This window comes from Phoxinus phoxinus (genome assembly GCF_949152265.1).
Source record: "Phoxinus phoxinus genome assembly, chromosome: 13".
Lineage (NCBI taxonomy): Eukaryota > Metazoa > Chordata > Actinopteri > Cypriniformes > Leuciscidae > Phoxinus > Phoxinus phoxinus.
This window is the reverse complement of record NC_136888.1, coordinates 30,166,917-30,186,501: the sequence shown is the minus strand read 5'-3', so window position 1 is coordinate 30,186,501 and position 19,585 is coordinate 30,166,917. Positions and strand designations below refer to the sequence as shown.

Below are 19,585 nucleotides of genomic sequence, written 5' to 3'. Positions count from 1 at the left end.
TGCAGAAAGTCGAATGATTTAAATAAGGATTGTAATGTTGTCTTTATTTCAGTCTAACAGCGCCCTCTATCTACAATGAGAAAGAATGGCACTTCATTCTAATGGTGATATATGACTCACTGCATTAACCTTCGTTTAAGGGGAAATGGTGCATGTGCTCGTTCAAGAACATACCCTTTTTAATGCTGAAAAAACACTTTTTATGGCTACTCTCATAAGGAAGTGCAGTGTGTATTATCAGAAGACCAGGAAGGAACCACGAGTCTGGATATGTAACAGGCAGCAAACTGAATTCACCTCAACGTTTATTGTGAACAACACACAGCAAATGAAACAACGAACGAAAAACAAGAAAAGGATGACAAACATATATCATATACATATATCATACTAAAAGGTGGACGAGCAGAAAAGCACATTGTCAGAATAAAGTAGCCTACCTCAGCAGCACAATGCAACAGTCTCTTAAGACATGCAAATAATTTAAGGTACAAAATTTGGTATTCATAATCAAGAAGTCGTCAAGGGAACTAAACGCTATACCTGATGGCAGCGCTTATCGTGACATATTGCACACCTGATTATAAGCAAGAAAGCTCTTCCAATGAACTTATCTGAATCATAGAAGTAGTTTTCTAAACACCTTGAAACGAGGCATACATGTAAATAAAACGTCTTCAACAGGCCATCTGCATTGTGTCTATACAGATGCCAAACAACCCTTAATCACGCCAGATGAGAATCTGGGACGTGTAAATATTGGATCAGTGAAGCAACAAATTAGCTTTTGTGGCAGGAAATGGTTTAAAGTTGCAAACAAGCAGGCTTTAACCATTGCTGTGATTGCCATCTTAGTAAGCAACTGCAATAAAAAAAACATGAATATGAGGTTTCAAATACATCCTATCTAGCTGTGGCTTCCAGTGTCTTTGTGGCTGAGAAAACAAACCCAGTATAGCAGGATGTAAGAAATAGTGTCTGATGCTGCTCAATGCAGGTCTATGTAATATTATATAAGACATAAAACAGCAAGAAACCAAACAAACAAGCGTATATCATTACCTGAATCAACAGTGACTACTGCCACGTCACCTACATTGACTTTCTCACTGTCTTTGAATTGTGTAGAATTGTTTGAAAAGCATTCGACCCGGTTCACCACCCATATACTTTCCCTGATTTGTCACTCTGTAGTCCCTGATATGTGATGCCACAGTTCTGTTGTGGTGTCAGACAATACAATTATAAAACATATATGGACCTTTTATATGAAATATATCATCTTGCACGTAACATCTTAAAGCCATATATATATATATCTATCATTTTTTAAAGCAAATTTTTTGATCTATGATAGGGCTTGGATACAACGAAAAGCACAAATCAACAATAGCAAGAATTATACAGTAATTGAATACATATGATTTTTTTTTTTTTTAAACAAGCACTTGATTCCTCAGGCACTGTAGTACACTCTGTAGAACAGAGTCTTATTCCGCCACAGCGAGTACGAGTTGTCAAACTTCAGCTGGTATGTGCCGTCTCCTGGAAACTCGTGGCTGCCGCCCTGCACTGCCAGATGACTGTCCTGACGGTACACAGGCAGGATCTCTCCCAAGTTCGAGTTGTTAACTGATTTCGAGCCCTTCTCAACATCTCCTGGAACCACAGGGCCTGTTCGACAAAACAATTGTGCATTTGTCACTGGAGTTTTCCTTATATGCATCTACTTATTTTAAGCCTTGTACAGTTTTGTAAAATAAATCTTTTGGAAAGTCTCTTGTGCTCACGGAGGCTGCATTGGTTTGATTAAAAATACAGTAAAAATAGTAATATTTTGAAATATTATTACAATTTAAAATAACCATTTGCATATATTTTAAAATGTAATTTATTCCTGTGATGCAAAGCTGATTTTTTTTCAGCATCATTACTCCAGTCTTCAGTGTCACATGATCCTTCAGAAATCATTCTAATATGCTGATTTGATACTCAAAGAACATTTCTTATTATAATCAATGTTGAAAAAAATGCTGTGCTGCTTAATATTTTTGTGAAAAAAGATAATTTTTTTCAGCATGTAAAATTGATATGTATGTATTGAATCCTTGCTAAATGAAACAATTTCCTTACACTTACTGACCCCAAACTTTTGAACGATAGTGTATATAAATTATGAATATATGCCTATACATTTTTTCTCATATAATAATATCAAATAATGAGATGAATATTGGCGGGGGAGGTTGCTTAAAGGGTTAGTTCACCCAATAAAGTCCATGTGACTACAGTGGTTCAATCTTAATGTTATGAAGCGACGAGAATACTTTTTGTGCGCAAAAAAACTAGAAAATAACGACTTTATTCAACAATCTCTTCTCTTCCACATCATTCTCCTACACTGTTGACGTAGTGTAAACAATGCAGCGCTTCTGGGTTCCCAACGCCACCTCACTATTGGTCGACTCCTGCGTCAGCATCGCGGTGCTCATGTGAACAGCGTCGGCCAATAATGAGCCGGCATTCTGGCGTAGAACCCGGACTACACGTCACTAGTTGTCCAGTCTGGTTCTGTTCACACAGCACAGGTTTTCAGAGAATGAGGTTGTGAGTCCTGAAAAGTTATTAACCGTATTGTGTGTGAACGTAACCGTATTAAGGACTCAAACAGGACAGGAAGTACTCCCTCACCTTCCAGCTCGTCATCTTCATCCTCATCGTCACTGGATTCGCTAATGTGGACAGTAATGGCTCGGCTAGTGACTGGTGACCAGTCGAAGTAAACCCCAAAACCAATGTCATAGCCGTCTGTGGCAAACTCCCAGCACACTCGCTTGGCCTCAGGAACAATGGGTACGTGGACGGTCATAATGTCTCCGCGATACACCGTCACCACGCTGTCCTTCTCTTGACGCAGTTTAGTCTTCAGCTCCTTCACTGCCACTGAGGTCCACGTGGAGGCCGGTTTCAGCGGAGGAAGAGCTGCAGAGAGAGAGGTGACCGAACAATGAATATTCTTTCATTTAACACCTTGAGGATATTTGCACAGCAGTGCATGTATTCAAATCAGCTCAAAATCATAAGAAAACAAGAAAGTCTATTTTTATGATTAAGTTAGTACAATTAAGCACATTTCCCCCAAAATACTCACTACTTGGATACTTTTTAAAGAAATAAACAAAATGATATGTACTGTATATATTATTGATTTTTAAAATATATTTTTGCATTTGAATTATTTAAATGTATACATTAATTAATAACAATAATTTCATTGCATTATTGCAGAATAATGTTGCTGCACGACTGCACATTAGTTCATCTGCCAACAACTTAAATCTAAAACAATTTACTTAAATGCAAGACCTTAAATTGCTTATTGTTTTTATAAAGTACACACAACAGCAATTTGATAAAGGCAAACTAATTTAAATAAACAATGATTTAATTAATTTTATTGTTATCACAGCTGTTCTTTTTATTATAATAATAATAATAATAATGATTATTATTAGTAGCAACAGCAAAGTCATGGGTTTGATTCCCAGGGAATGCGTTAACTAATTAAATGTATACCTTGAATGCAATTTGAGTCGATTTGAATAAAGCCTTCTCTTGCCAAATGTGTAATAATAATAATAATAATAATAAATGCATTATTATGCATTTGGCAGACACTTTTATCCAAAACAACTTGGATTCAAGGTATACATTTTATCGAACCCATAACGTTGCTGTTGCTATTAATAATAATTATTATAATAAGAATTCCTCCACCAATTAATAGTTAATTAGTATAACTTCAGCTAATTGTAAATATGTTGAGTTATTACCTGGCATATTAATAACAAAATTAATTGAGTAGTTATGAGTTGTGCATATATCTGTTTATATTATAGCTATCAATATATTTGAAAACAGCTTTCAACATGGTTTATGCAATCAGAGTCTAAACTTATGTGTTATATAAAACAACTTTTGTACTGCATACTACAAGACCTGTCCTATATGCTGTACACTGCATGCTATTTAAAAAAAAGAAGAAGCATACCATACAGCACAAAGTATAGTCACATGATCGCCTGCCCTATGGGGAATTGGAAGAAAATGCACATATGCTTATTCAAGTAAAGCATGCTATATATAGAATGTTTTACGTTGAAAACAAAAAGAAGAAGACGTGAGCTGAACTTTTTTATAAACTTGACCGCCACGTTTTTAGAAAGCCAATTCTTGGGCGAGACGCCGCAGAAGACGTGAGACACGAGTGCAACAGCCAAACATAAAAACAATAGGAAAAATAGCGCAAAGGAATGCAAAAACCCGTAAAGATCTACTACTGTATGTTTGATATTTAATTTTTGCATGATGGTGACAGGCGCTGTTATTTTCAGTTTTTACAATATTTGCCAAAGATATTTGTTTTACATTTACACCATGTTGATTGCTTCAGGTGTGGAATAGAACTTTTTTAACCAGATGGTTAATAAAGACAATTTTATTTGAATCATATTGTAGTTGACTAGTTCATTTAAAGCTGCTGTCGGCCAATTTTTTTTTATCAAATTCAGTGAAATTGACACTATAATCCGACAGAACAACATAAATAAGGTGGTTTTAGAAAAATTCCGGGCTTCTAACTCCACCTGGAGCGTGTTATTTTGTTTTGCAAAAATCCACCGCTCCCGGATCATCGGGTCTAATCAGCGCAGGGGGGTGTGAGATCTGACTGTCAATCACAGGTCGTGCACAAATCACAGATCCCCCTCCCTCGCGCAGACACGGACGTTACAATATCACATGCACACGACATGCCTGAAGTTCGCCTGAAGATTGTACGAAGCGTGATGGCAGAGAGAAAATCTAATAACAAGCTTCCAATTCCTCGGTTATTGCTATCTATGGATAGATTAGCCAGGGCAGCCTACCTCCGAGTCTATGGTGTTGATCGATGCTGAAGAGACGGACGCGTTCACAGAAAATCAGGTACACACGCACTGACGATGGGCGGGTGCTCGTTGGTAGTGGGGGAGGGGCATGAGAGTTGTAAACATTCAAAATTTTGTCTAAGTCCACTCAATCTGCCAGACTTGCCGACGGCAGCTTTAAATTGTGAATTGGTCAATCGTTTTGAAAATAAAATCGAGATTTTTGTTTTCGCCATATCACCCAGCCCGTGATATTTCCGAAACACAGTGGAAGCGGTTGACCAATCACAACACACTGCTCCAGCTGACCAATCAGAGCACATTGCGCTTTCAAGGAGGAGGAGCTTCATAGAGACAGGAACTAAACAGAGCGTTACTGACGGACAATGTAAAATATGTGAAAAATAATGTGTTTTTAGAACATACAAGCATTAAAACCTATTCCAGTAGACCCCAAAAACAAAATCAAGACTTTGTAAAAGGGCACAATATGACCTCTTTAAACAATAATGACGTGCACGAATAAATTATTTATAAAAAAAACTGCAATATTCCATAAACAAAAGAAAAGAATGGTCAATTTTGATTGCATGGTGACTTTAAAAATGACATGTGTGGTTATAAATAGCACACTACAAACATCATAAACATCTTTCTTTTTTCTGACAGCTTCGCTCTCGAGGGGCAATGATGAAACATGATGAGAAGTTTTCCTGAGCTTGGCTTCACCTCTCTAATAGGGGATGTGCTAACCTTTTTTCTCCCCGGAGGGTGAAGTACTGCTCTCCTGTGTGTCACCCGCTTCTGCCTTCCCGAGAGATGCGCTGGGCTCCTGTTGACAACAGCACAACAATACATACAATCATACATACAAGAACATCTCTAAAGCTCACTTAGTTATACACCGGACAGATTTGAATGCAATATACCTCAGTAGACTGTGGAGATTCTTTGTTATTGCTGTTATCGTCCATTTTGCTTTGGTTGTCCGGTTGGATTACTGTCCGGGAAAGGTCTGTGCTTTGAAGTCTTCAAAATGACAGTGGGAAGGATGGGGTTAAAATACTCTTGAACCCTAAAATAACAATTGTTTAAAACTCGTATAAACATGCACAAACCTGTTTAAAGGGTTTGTTTCACAGTTTTTTGACGTTATACCAGGGAAAGAAGAAACAGACAGGGATGAGAGTCTAGATTGAAGCTCTGATGTCTCTAGTTTCTCCATCTCTAGAGCACAAAAAAAACATAACATACATAAATCATCATATTCATCACAACACCTAATAAAAACTCACCTGAGTCAGGTAAGAGTTTTCAGCTGACGAACTGTCTTTCAATGAACTTCATTAAAAAATTAAACAAAATCTACAACAAATACAATTGGGTTTTTAACAATACATATAGACATCTGTCAATATAAGTAAGGCTGTTGAACTACATTTTGTGCGTAATCGTCATTAACTGACATTTAACGTTATACGAATCACAGCAACAGTTTTGACACGTCGCGTAACTAAAGTGTAATTCGCCATTAAATCATCAATCTCAGCAGAAGACAAAAAACAGCATAAACCGCATTTGCATTCAAATCAAACCCACACGTACAGTATTGTTTCATAATATATGTTCATGCTCTTACCTCCGGCGACCCTGTGATGCTGTACTATAGTAGAAGCAACAGTGTTGCTTGCTTGACAAATAACGTTAACGCCCAGGAAGTCCGTTAATTTGTAAATACGTACTGTGTGTGAAGGCAGAAGAGACAAGTCTTTTCTGAATGGCTTCCAGACACAGACAAATATATAATAAAAGTCCTATGAAAAAATGTTTGCTAGGAAATTTGTAAAGAAATAAAGAATTTACTTTTATTAAAGTAAGGATGCATTAAATTGATTAATGTGACAGTAAATACATTTATAATGTTTTAAATGATTTCTATTTTTTGATCTTTCTATTTATAAACTATATAAATAGTTATAGTTAGAATAGTTAAGTATATGTTTGCATAAATTATGAATTATGAACACACACACATGGCTTGGTTAAATTCTAATGTAGAATGCGGTCTGTTATTTCTTGAACAAAAAACAGAGCGTTGGCATGGACACGGTGTTCTTTAACGGAAGCAATACAATCGTTTTTAAATCAATAAACTCCTATTTAAATCAATATTTTTCGTCAAATTATTGATTTATTTGGTTGGTAGGTAGGTAGCCATGTCCGCTTTGCGTCGGGGTTGTATTCACTACAACAACCGCCTCGCTATACATTATCCCGCTAATTACATGGCTACCTACCAAATAAATCAATAATTTGACACAAAATATTGATTTAAAAAGGAGTTTATTGATTTAAAAACGACTATTGTTTCCGTTAAAGAACACCGTGTCCATGGCAATGCTGTTTTTCATGGCAACGGTGTGTTATACTTAGCAGTGGTCGGGGTCCCCAAAGTCCAAAGTTATATTTCCAATAGAGAATTTGTTATTAATCTGCTTCTTTTCCTAGCAAAGTTTTTTATCCACAAATGTAAGTTTATCGATAGAAAACCTCTTTTTTGTATCTTTCTTAAGGACTTTAACCATTATTTGCTATCTCTTGAACACTCAACGAGTCCTTTGGCTATAAATACACGGCTACAATGTGTCAAGTTTAAGCTATTGAATTCCTCGTTTGTGTTGTCATTTTGTTCATATGTATTTTTTGCAAGTACTTGTACTTAATGTTATCTCTTTCCACAATGTTTACCTGTATGTGTACTAGTACTGAAATCTATAATAATAAAAAATAAAAAAAAATACTTAGCAGTGGTCTGTTATCAAGAAATAACAGACCATATTCTACATTAGAATTTAACCAAGCCATGTAATATATATATATATATATACTGTATATAAATTGATTCAAATTGTGGCATTCCATGTGAGCTGATATTTAGTAAACAGCACTGGGACTGTATCAGCACTTTTTGTATCACTCTAAACAATTTTCATTGGCGGAGAAGAAAGATTAACTTTACTATTAATTTAACTTAACAGCTCTGTGATATCAGCCATTTTCATTTTTCAGACATTGAAATTACAGAGAGTGCTTTTTTTTTTTTTTTTTGCCAGCAGACTCTCCTTTGTTTAAATCGAGTGATTCCCCGGAGGTTCGAAATTTAGTGGCTCAATGTCAACCTTTCTTTGTCATTGTGACAAATAACCCCACCATACACACGTCAAAGTAGCCGGAGAAACCCATATCGACAGGTCTAAAATATAAACTCTTATAACAGGCTTCCCATAGTGAATCAGGGTAAGACAAAAACACGTTTTGGAAGAAGAACTGATGATGTATTGCTTTATTTAAATTTTGTTAATTTTGAACAAAAAAAGTTACATAGTGTACCTTTGAATCACTCTACAAAATAAAAAATTTAAATACAAAAAACTATATTTATCTTACATTTATAGCATTACATGTTTTGTGAGTTAAGTGAACAGCTCTATTGTTTATTAGCTCTAGTCAATATTTCATTGCTTTGCCTTTTTCTAGTTATCTTGGCACATTGAAATGTACTTGAAAACTTGGCCTCGTGTGGCACAAATCTGCAGAGGATAAAACACAAATATAGCAGTAATGCAGCAGGGATTCAGCTGAGCTGACATACTGACTTCTCCCCGGAGTTTAATTAGCACTTATTTTAGAGACTTACAAACATCTGCACATAACAGCTGGTTAACTATAAACAGATTGAACATGAACACAGAAATGTACACACTGAAACTAAAATGTTGCACAATTTAATTGATTTGTCTCAGTGAACAAAATGACGTCCTATCCTTCTGCTAGGTTTGAGAATGCACTGTAGTACATGACTGAAATGCAGTCTCGCAAACCTTTATTTCTCAACACCACATCAGTCAATGGAGTGTCTTTAGTTTGTGCGTCCACCAGATTGATCCACGGAAAAAGGCTGTAAAACAACAGAGACAATATGTTATGGACAAAATGATCAAAAATAGTCAATATAAATATGAATCAACAGGGTTATTAAACTAAATGAATATTAGAAATGTTGCCTTGGCAATAAACTGAATAAGTTGAAGCACTAATATTATTAACTGAACTAAAATAACACAGAATTGAAAAAAAAAAGAGGGAAAAAAAGCTTTAGACTCACTCATCGGGTTTAATGGGATCAGATGCACTGGGTGAATTTACAAAAGTGTGATAAGTAAATGTGTTTGTTGAACCAGCGGTCTCGAACAGCCCATTTAGCAGGAGAAGAGTCTTTCCGGAGCCCAGCTTCACAGCCGTGCACATGTTGAGGAGCCCGTAGAGCACCGCTGATACCCATCTCTGATCCAGGAACAGCCCACCTTCAGCAAACACTAACGTTTACTTAATAGCACACCATATGAAAAGCACACTGAGTTGACTTCGCACGACAGATGGATGCAGACAGAGTTTGAGGGGAAATTAAAAGTATGGTGACACGTTACGTTACATACATTTACTACTGCAGTGTTAACAGTAAATGATACATGCAAATAACCCTAAACCAAACTCTAACCATATAGTATGTACATGTAGTTCAATTAATATTAATTGTCACCAAGTCAGCGCTCACCAAGGATGCATTTATTTGATTAAAAATACAGTAAAAACAGTAATATAGTGAAATAGTATTACAATTTAAAATAACTATTTTTATTTTATTAAATACATTTTTTAAATTTATCCCTGTGATGCAAAGTGTTATGGAAATTTTACATTTAGATGTGTTTCTTTTGCTTTTGTATGGGTACAACTTGTATTAACGTTGAACTTTCATTTACTCATAAGCATTTAAAGGAATATAATCATATAAGCTTGCAGGAACAATATGTTCTAAGAAGAACTAAGTAGGGCTGACAATATGTGTACTCCAAATAACTTTTTGTACTCCAAGTGTGAAAATATGTGCGCAGCTTTGATCGAACTAAAGATAGACAAGATGTGTGAACAAGAGCAGCAGTAAGAAACAGGAAACTTTTGCAGACATGACGTTGCTCAGACCAGTTAGAATTTGGGTTGGACATGAGATAATGAGCTAAGACATCTCCATTTAAGGTAACAAAGGATTTTTACACAGGATGTGTTAGGGTATATAACCTTGGCGAAAGGGACTAGCCTTCGCCTTCTCATGTCAGATGCTCTCTGTGTGAGAATGCCATAGACCTTCTCATATCAGACGCTGTCTGTATGTTGAACGCTTATTTCATGCATGAAATAAAATACTTTGTTTAATCTCTTGAGAATCGACTTTGTCTCCTTCATCCAGGTTTTAATATTGAGTAATTTTCCACAACAAATGGCGACGAGGATGCGATTGCAAAACCGATGATCGTCGTGAGGGGAACAGTTGACTGGCCATCCCGAGAGAACACTCTACGGCTCAATATCCTCAACCTTGAGGAAAGAGAATTGTTCAACTCCTCACGACGACCTAGGTGGACGCAATTAAAGAACTCACAGACAGTGAGACTCACAAGACGGTGAGAGAAAATTTAAATTATTCACATGGTGGATAAGAAAATTATTTGCGTATTGAATATTTTTTCTAAAAGGGTCAGAGTTTTGGAATAAGCGTTTCCAAACAGGGTTTGAGAATAAGCCTAAAAGTAAGTTCTCAAATGCCATGTGTTAATTCTTCTCTAAAAGGGCCAGAGTTTTGAGAATAGGTCTGATAGAAAATTTCTCAAACACCAGACAAGGTGCTCGTTCGAAGTTTCGGACATTAGAGGAGGCACTTGTTTGGGAAAGACCTGCATCGACGGAGACAGGCAATTTTGAAAGTCCTAGATTGACGAATTTAGGCATGTCGTGGTGGCCACGCTGAGAGAAGAATTAACACAGTAAATATAGTGCGTGGTGACCACGCGGGGGAAAATATTTAAATACGCAAATATAAATACTGTTGATTAAGAAGAAGGAAAGAGGAAAATTTATAGGTAAATATAAAGTAATAAAATAATAAATAAAAATACGCAAATATGGATTAATAAAATAAATTAATATAGGGAAATTGAACAAACAAAATTGTCTAAGTAAAAATGTGTAACGAAAATTCAAAAAAGAAGGATGGAGAACAGGTTGATTTCTCGAAGGGTTCATAAAAAATAATGGACAAAGCAATAGGAATTTGGTATCATGAATATGTGCCGTATTTAAAAGAGCAATATGGGTTCAATGGGGGTTTAAGCGTGTCACATTTGACAAAAACAAAAGCAAAATTGGTCTACTCACGTTGTCAAGAGGAAAGACAAGACACATAGAGAAACGCATTATGCAATCTTAAAAATGACGTATCTTTGAAAAATGACGTCTGACATGGTTTCTTCTTCTCCCTATAATGGCATTGTTTTTTTTGTTTGTTTTTGTTTTGTGAGAATAAGAGAGGAGGACAGGACTCATCCGGCTCATCTTCCACCTCCTCGCAATCCTAACCAGATTCCAGCAGCCGCAGAAGGACGGGATCACGCAGTTCCTAACGCACCACACAAAGAACCACCACCGCTCTGCAGCCCTCCAGAAAATGAAAGTAAAGACTTTGTTCTTGGATGGATTGGACAGTGACATTTCAAAAGCAATTCAAAAGAGCTGTGTCGGATGGCAATTTGCCTCCACAGTAGAAATGAGACGACACGCAAGACATCATGAAAGTGCAGCGAAAAATCAACGCAGCCAAGCAAGACAAAGACCTCATGTTGGCCCTGGTGACAATGCAAGGTGTGTATATGGGCAACAACGACTCCACCCATCACCAACAGAACCAGAGAGGCAATGGCAGAGGAAGAGGCAGAGGACGTGGTCGTGGAAAAGGACCAAACTGTCAACAACAACGCCAAGAGCCCTATGATCCAGACAAATGTTTCAAATGTGGACTTAAAGGACATTGGTATAATGATTGCCCACACGGCAAAGGCAGGAATCAGGCGGATTGAAAGGAGGAGGAGGGGGTGAGCGACGGGGTTCCTGTCTCTCCAGCAGATGAGTATAATTTACCTTTATTTTCTGATTATGCTCGATGCAATGAAGACTTGCTTGCTAGGGTTTTCTATAAGGCTAATTTTTCTTTACCCTTGATAGAAATGACTGTTAATGACGTATTTATACTATTTCTGCTTGACACGGGAGCTTCCAATTTGGTAATTAAAGCGACAAAGTTTGAAAAACCAGTTCCACTATCTGGGAAGACGACTTCTTCCAGAAGTGCAACTGGTCATGTGGTCATAGAACAATATTCGAAAACACTTGAGTGTTTAATTGAAGGGAAAAAAAATAAAATAATAATGTGCATTGTTTTTAAATTACTAAGTTATGCCCAGTGAATTTAATGCGAAGGGATTTACTTTGTAAGTAGGGTGTTTTTGTTTACTGTGGTGATCAGGGCTTATCAGCTGACATGAGAATGACGCATGAAACTGAAAGCACAGAGGATTTTTCTCTGTTTGTATATGAATGGCAAATTTCTGACACATGTCTGACCACAAAGCGGCTCATGACAGAGTGTTGCCATCTTCTGAATCTATGAGAGACTCAGATTTACATTGCACTTCTCATGTAAGCACTGATCATGATGATGAATATGCGCAGCAATGATTTAATGTTGACATAGAAATTGGGACGACTGACTATGTGTATTGGACTGACCAATGGTGCTTTGAATGTGAAATTGACTGACAAACAGACAGTGTTTTATGACATGGAAAATATATCACTATATCATATCGCTGGCCAAACCAGTGAAGGCTGAATGGCGTGACGCGGGTCCCTTCATGGCCAGGTGCCATGAACTGACCGACTGGGTCATAATAGATCAAAAAAAAAGAATGATCTGCCAAAATGGAGGTACCAAAAATAGCCATGTCATGAAACACAGAAGTTTGGGAGCAGTCACAGTGTTGGATGAGGAAGTGAAACTAAACAGACTGAGTTTAACACAACTCCCTGTCATAACAGACGGGTTGGAGAGAGTTTCCAAAATGTTTATGGGCTACTGATAAAAAATTATGATGTCTGATTGCAGATTGTGAGCCGATTCAAATAAAGACCAAATCCGACTATAGACCAAAAATAAAATGCAGTATCCACTAAAAAGGAAGTGGCAGTTTGTAAGTGCCAGGCTCATACTTCGGGTAGTGATGACGTTTCTAAGGAAAACAGGGTGTCAGAGTTTAGCAGCGAAGGCTGTAGCTCGACTTCCTGTTCAGATAACCATAGCAATACGGCTGAATGAGGAACTAGGTGACAGAAGCGATGTAACAAAACGCTTCTGCCTATGATAAAGAGAAATGGAAGAAGGCAGGCCGTGAATATAAAAATGGACAATGGGGCCCCAGAAACAAATGGAGATGTTTACTATTATGCAAAATAACTGATTTACCAAAGTTTTTTCCACAGTGGCAGCAGATTTTTGCAGCAGATGTTTGATTTGTGGTATTAAATCAATGTGGGGAGGGGTCAGGCAATGAGACAGGGGGGCATCCCAGGCCGCAGAGACCATTCTCAAATGTAATGCTCGATTATATTGAATTATCAAAATCTGACAAAAAGAGATACTGCATAGTGGCAGTCGACATGTTTTCAGAATGGGTAGAAGCCATGCCAACAACAAAGGCAGATTAAAAAAGGAATGGCAAAACTATTCCTACAAGAAACTATCCCACCATGGGAATTTCAAATCCTGAAAAATTATTAAGTGACAATGGTTCACATTTTGTAAACAGTGCAATTTCAGCAGTTGAAGCATTCCTGGGTACATCCGGAAGCGGGAGGAACTAACTTACATGAGAATGAGAAAGAGGGGACGCGCACAGCTCTCATCATTTGAGATTCTGTTTGCTCGCCCACCTCAGATGGACTGGGAGGCACGAAATCCTCGAACATTGCCTGACACCACTATTTGTGAGCATGACATGTTGCAATATTGTGTTGAGCTGGATAAGGTGTTCTGTGATATCTCAAAACAGGTCCAGGCAGCAGTTCCAGAGCCAGCTGAGACGGCCCTGCACAGCTTCCGAGGAGAGTTCGTGTTAATAAAGGATCTGAGACGAAAGCATTGGAAGGCGAAAAGGTGACAGGGACCATTCCAGGTTTTGCTGACAACTCAAAATGCGGTGAAAGTCGAGAAGCATCAGCTCATGCGGCTAGCTGCAACGGAAGAAGAATCCCACTCAAAGCTAACGAGTGCCAAACAGAGATCAGACTAACCAGAGACGTGTCATCCCGTAGGTTACCAATTTGAAAACCACCGTCACTGGAGAGCAGACGAATCAATAGTAAGAGACGATTGTGCAATTTCAGGAGTGGTCAGAACTGTATCAAGGACTTTGTGGAACTTTAACGGCGTGGGCATTGAAATAACCTGTCTGATCATATCAACTAGACCTGCCCTGAGACCAAAAATACATCGAGAAACGGGACTGATATCGTTCAAACAAGAACATTTTCTCGCCTGACAAGGTTGTAATGTGTGGCAATAGGTCACTAAATCTTATCCTCTTAATAAGTGTGGCTGTAAGCCTAGCACGAGATGATAGCATATAGAGGTGAAAATGACAAAGGGAAAATGGGGTAAGACCATGTATTTTTGTAAGGATCCATGTCAAGGGCAATATGTGTACGGAGGTAATCAGGATTTTTGGAATTAGAAGAAATCACTGAAAATTTAGGAGAATTAATAGGGTTAATTCCATGTACTATGTAGAAATTACTGAATGTGAAAATTCTATAGAAATCAAATTATCTCCAAAGAAAGTCAAAAGTCAGAACCCATCAGAACACAGCACTAGAGACTTTGACAATGTATGGGCAGTGAAACCACAATTAGGCGACGTATGTTTATGTAAATTAGGGACCCAACAAGGGGCAATAATGGCTGGTACAGCACACTGTAAAACCACGATAATCATGAATAATAACAAATGTATAACATCTAATGGTACAAATATCACATGTCCAGGTGACGACGATGACCTCGGAGAGACAACAGCTTGAACAGTATGGGCACACCCTTCCTAAGAAATGGATGGGGTGCTGTTATCCAGGACTTTTAGATGTAGGAGGTTTATTTGAAAATATGCAAAATGTTAGTAACCTCTTGTTGTTTTAATTTGACTGACGTCTTTCAAAAAGTATCAGACATAATAGAACACATGAAAATGGCCATAGCCACTCCAGATGAAATGTCATCTTCACTAGATAATTGGTTCTTGGGCCTGCAGGGGTGGACGAAATAGTTAATAAGTACCATTATGCCAATCGGATGTTTGATTTTCATTTTGATTTTTCTTTTGATGATTCCATGTTTAATGAATTGTATTTCTAGAATCACGGCTAAGGCAGTGACTGTAACAATGATGAGTATGAGAATGAGTCCAGGGGAATACACAACAGTGATAAGTAGAGCACCAGAGGACGAAGTTAAGGTGTTAGTGGCTGATGATGATGAGGATTATGAGAACAAGAGCGAACATGAGTTTGACTAGGAAATTAAGTAACCATGGAAAAATTTACCTGTTGTGAATTACTATGATTATGGAAGAGTAAATGTAAAATTGTGTGTATGTTCTTTGAATGAACATATGGGGGATTGTTATGGAAATTTTACATTTAGATGTGTTTCTTTTGCTTTTGTATGGGTACAACTTGTATTAACGTTGAACTTTCATTTACTCATAAGCATTTAAAGGAATATAATCATATAAGCTTGCAGGAACAATATGTTCTAAGAAGAACTAAGTAGGGCTGACAATATGTGTACTCCAAATAACTTTTTGTACTCCAAGTGTGAAAATATGTGCGCAGCTTTGATCGAACTAAAGATAGACAAGATGTGTGAACAAGAGCAGCAGTAAGAAACAGGAAACTTTTGCAGACATGACGTTGCTCAGACCAGTTAGAATTTGGGTTGGACATGAGATAATGAGCTAAGACATCTCCATTTAAGGTAACAAAGGATTTTTACACAGGATGTGTTAGGGTATATAACCTTGGCGAAAGGGACTAGCCTTCGCCTTCTCATGTCAGATGCTCTCTGTGTGAGAATGCCATAGACCTTCTCATATCAGACGCTGTCTGTATGTTGAACGCTTATTTCATGCATGAAATAAAATACTTTGTTTAATCTCTTGAGAATCGACTTTGTCTCCTTCATCCAGGTTTTAATATTGAGTAATTTTCCACAACAAAAGCTGAATTTTTCACATCATTACTCCAGTCTTTAGTGTCACATGATCCTTCAGAAATCATTATAATATGCTGATTTAATGCTCAAGAAACATTTCTTATTATTATCAATGTTGTAAACAAACCGTTAATATTTTTGTGGAAACAAATGTTTGCCAGAGAATGCAAATATAATTATTATTATTTGTAAATGCATTTATTTATTCATAGTTTTTTATTTTATTTACTTGGATATTACTATATTATATATTTAAATATGGCAGATTTTTGACCGGTTCATGTAAATATGTTATTAATATTTATAACAATTATAATAATATATTAATGTCTGTAAAACATGACAGATGGGTATAAACATTTTAAAGGGGAAATGCAAATGTATTGTCAAGGATACTCCTACAGTTTTTACACACCATTCATTGAAAGAGGAAGTGATGCCGAGAGCACTTCCTTGTGCTTTAAAGCTGCGGACACTTGATTGTGGAGGAGCCAAACTCTAGTGACGTCATCACAAGCCACAAACTCATACTGAGGTTTAATAATAAAACTGTGTTCAAGAAGCATTGCAAGCCTGAAAGAAAAAAAAAAATACTTTTGAGAAGGTGATAGGCTGATGCTTAACTATTGTGTGACATATTGTGGCTACATGTGAAGTTCAATAAATTAATATTTACATAAAATAATAATAATTTTGCAATAAAATAGACATTATTTAACTAACACAGACATTTTTTATTGTAAGTTTCCCTCAAAATCTAAGTTCTGGAAGTATAGAGTGCAACAGTTCCCTCTCTCTTTTTCAGGTGCTGGTTCCGGAAGTATCTTTTCCATTCGTTTTTCCAATAGGGATTTTAAAAGAGTCTTCGTTAAAGAGTTATAAGCCATAAACCAAGACAATCAACTACAACTCTGAAGAAGCAAAAAAGTTTTTTTTAAGTTTTAAAAAATTGGACAAAAAGACAAAGGTACAAACATATTTAACAGCTTTAGTGAGGGAAAGAACTACAATCCCATTAAGCATTGCGAACAGCATACCGGTAATAGATTTTAAAACTATGGAGAAATATTAAACTACTCATTTACGAATTTTGATTATATGTGACCCTGGACCAAAAAACCAGTCACATGAAGCAATTTTATATATATATACACATCACATGAAAGCCGAATAAATAAGCTTTCCATTGATGTGTGGTTTGTTAGGATAGGACAATATTTGGTCGAGATACAACTATGAAAATCTGGAATCTGAGGAGCAAAAAAATCGAAACATTGAGAAAATCTCCTTTAAAGTTGTTCATTAATGTTCATGATTGTGCTGCATTCACTCACAAAAATAAATGTTTTATATATTTACGGTAGGAAATTTACAAAATATCTTCATGGAACATGATCTTTACTTAATATCCTAATGATTTTAGGATGAAAATGTATAATTTTTTGACCCATACAATGTATTGTCGGCTATTGCCACAAATATACCAGTGCGACTTATGACTGGTTTTGTGATCCAGAGTCACATATGTATAAAAACAATATATTTTAAGTTTATTGCAAAATATGCACACACAAACATTTCAGTATTTTGAGCGCGTAGAGAGATCGACCTCATTCGCAGTGCTTCATGGGAGTGGGCGGAGCTAAAGAGATCTTTAGGAGGGTGTTGCTTCATTCGAACTCTCGGATTGATGTGATTTTCTGTAGAGCATCAGTTTTTCACTTCCAACACGATTATTTTAAAACCAAGCTAAAATAATTCAGACTGACGGCTTCAGCAGAAACAAATAGGGTTGTCTTTAGAGTTTTATACTATATAACCAAAATCTGACAGAGATTCAATCAACAAACAGATATCAAAGCACAGGACTTTTGACTTATTCCATAATGAATAACAGTGGGGTATTATTGAAAACATAGCTAGCTAATAACCTGAAGTACCTGTTCAATGGCACTGCTGAGGTGAAACTGTACACAACACAGTCTGGAGACAGATGGCAGCGGATGTCTGAGCAAACTTGAGGAAGATGAGAGGGCAAGACACAGAGGAAGAGCAAGTCTGCCCATTTAGCCAGTCTAATGTTGTCAAAGTAACACTCGACACCAATGTTTGAAATCTCCCCTGTGGATCAATGAAAGAAAAGACAGAATTAGATGTAAAACCGGTCTGATTTTAATCTTAATGACAACCAGACTCGGGAGAGAGAGGACAAGAGGACGCCAGTGGACCTTCACATGTGTTTCTACAGTAACGCCTGTGTGTTTGCACCATCCCACAGATCAACACACAGATCAGTTCAGCCACACAGTGTTAAGGACTATGAGAACTGATTCATGTGTAGTTAAGCAGCTGTGATTAAAACAAATACAAGAATTCCTACTAAAGATAGTTGTGCACTATGTTTCATTGACATCTTTTAATAATTTAGGGAACAGAATATATGCAACAAGATGAATTTCTACAGTGTTTTAATAAAAAAATTACTTCTGAGTGCATTCAGACTGTAAAAAGTTTGGGGCCAGTATAATCATTTTTGCCTCGTGCTCACAACGGCTGCATTTATTCAATTAATCGTGATTCATTGCATCTAAAACAAATGTTTTTGTTTATATGTGTGTCAGTGTGTCTATATTATTATTATTATATTTAAATATTGTATAAATGTATGTGCACACACACGACACACCAATTTATGTATGTATAAGGATCTCAATGAGTAAATAGTTAAATTATACACTTTTTTTTAGTGGTGAAAAAACTAAATCGGGTCACTTTACATACAGCATACTTTTACTTTTAAAGAGCAATGTCTGAAGAACAAATAATATTGAAAGACACTAAACAAAGTATTGTTTCCCTTCGTTAAAATAACCCTATGGAACACACTGTACATCTATACTACTCACTAACCTAGAGTCTCGGGTCTTTTAGTTGAGATGTTGATGTCGCATGGTTTGAGGTCAGATGAATGCAGTAAAAGCTTTGCCAGCTGTTTGCCCACGTGACCTCCACCCAGTATGCCAACAGACAGATGTGTGTTAGTAACAGTGCAGCCATTCTCAGCGTTCAGTTTCTTTCTGTGGGGAAATGTATACGACAGTCGACAGTAATAATAAAAAATGGCGTCTATATGGATATTAGAGTCATATGAGATCAACAACATCGTTCTTACCTTAACAATCTGAAAAGTTCATAGACAAATACAGCATGCGCACATCCGCTCACGGTCAGCCCAGCAGATCGACTGCGCAGAAAAAGCAATTCTTTCTCAACTTCACTGAGTCCAGCCTCAAATCCGAGAGAGTTTAAATTAGTAGTGAAGTCCAGCATTTTCATAAAACATTTAAATCGTGGATCGTTAAAGTAAGTTTTTAACGTCGTAAACAAGTCCGGTTTCTATAGTAACTAGTGTGAAACAATTTACTTCAGGTTTTCAAAATAA

General features: G+C 36.9%; 1 protein-coding gene across 6 annotated transcripts; it reads right to left on the bottom strand.

The window, feature by feature from the left end:
* Window positions 1-238: 238 nt before the first annotated feature.
* Window positions 239-19,560, bottom strand: LOC307008915 (protein TMED8-like). Of its 6 annotated transcripts, XM_079632213.1 has the most exons (11): window positions 19,316-19,545; window positions 19,054-19,220; window positions 18,084-18,264; window positions 16,559-16,716; window positions 9,094-9,292; window positions 8,810-8,886; window positions 6,047-6,155; window positions 5,858-5,957; window positions 5,682-5,760; window positions 2,692-2,982; window positions 271-1,674 (listed from the first exon to the last, which is right to left on the bottom strand). In XM_079632213.1, the coding sequence occupies exons 1-11, from the start codon at window positions 19,477-19,479 to the stop codon at window positions 1,457-1,459; spliced, it is 1,743 nt and encodes a 580-aa protein (XP_079488339.1). In that variant the 5' UTR covers window positions 19,480-19,545; the 3' UTR covers window positions 271-1,456. The 6 variants fall into 6 exon arrangements, with proteins under 6 accessions (XP_079488343.1, XP_079488339.1, XP_079488340.1 ...); XM_079632214.1 differs by lacking the exons at window positions 8,810-8,886; window positions 9,094-9,292 and having other exon boundaries at window positions 19,316-19,560; XM_079632216.1 differs by lacking the exons at window positions 8,810-8,886; window positions 9,094-9,292; window positions 16,559-16,716 and having other exon boundaries at window positions 19,316-19,551.
* Between the last annotated feature and the right edge of the window lie 25 nt (window positions 19,561-19,585).

Coding starts and splice junctions, on each gene's coding strand:
- LOC307008915 (XM_079632213.1), bottom strand. CDS start 19,479: ATGAAAATGCTGGACTTCACTACTAATTTAAACTCTCTCGGATTTGAG. Junction 9,293..16,558: donor ACTTCCTCTTTCAATGAATG/GTGTGTAAAAAC, acceptor TGTTTGCTGAAG/GTGGGCTGTTCCTGGATCAG. Junction 5,761..5,857: donor AATCTCCACAGTCTACTGAG/GTATATTGCATT, acceptor TGTTGTCAACAG/GAGCCCAGCGCATCTCTCGG.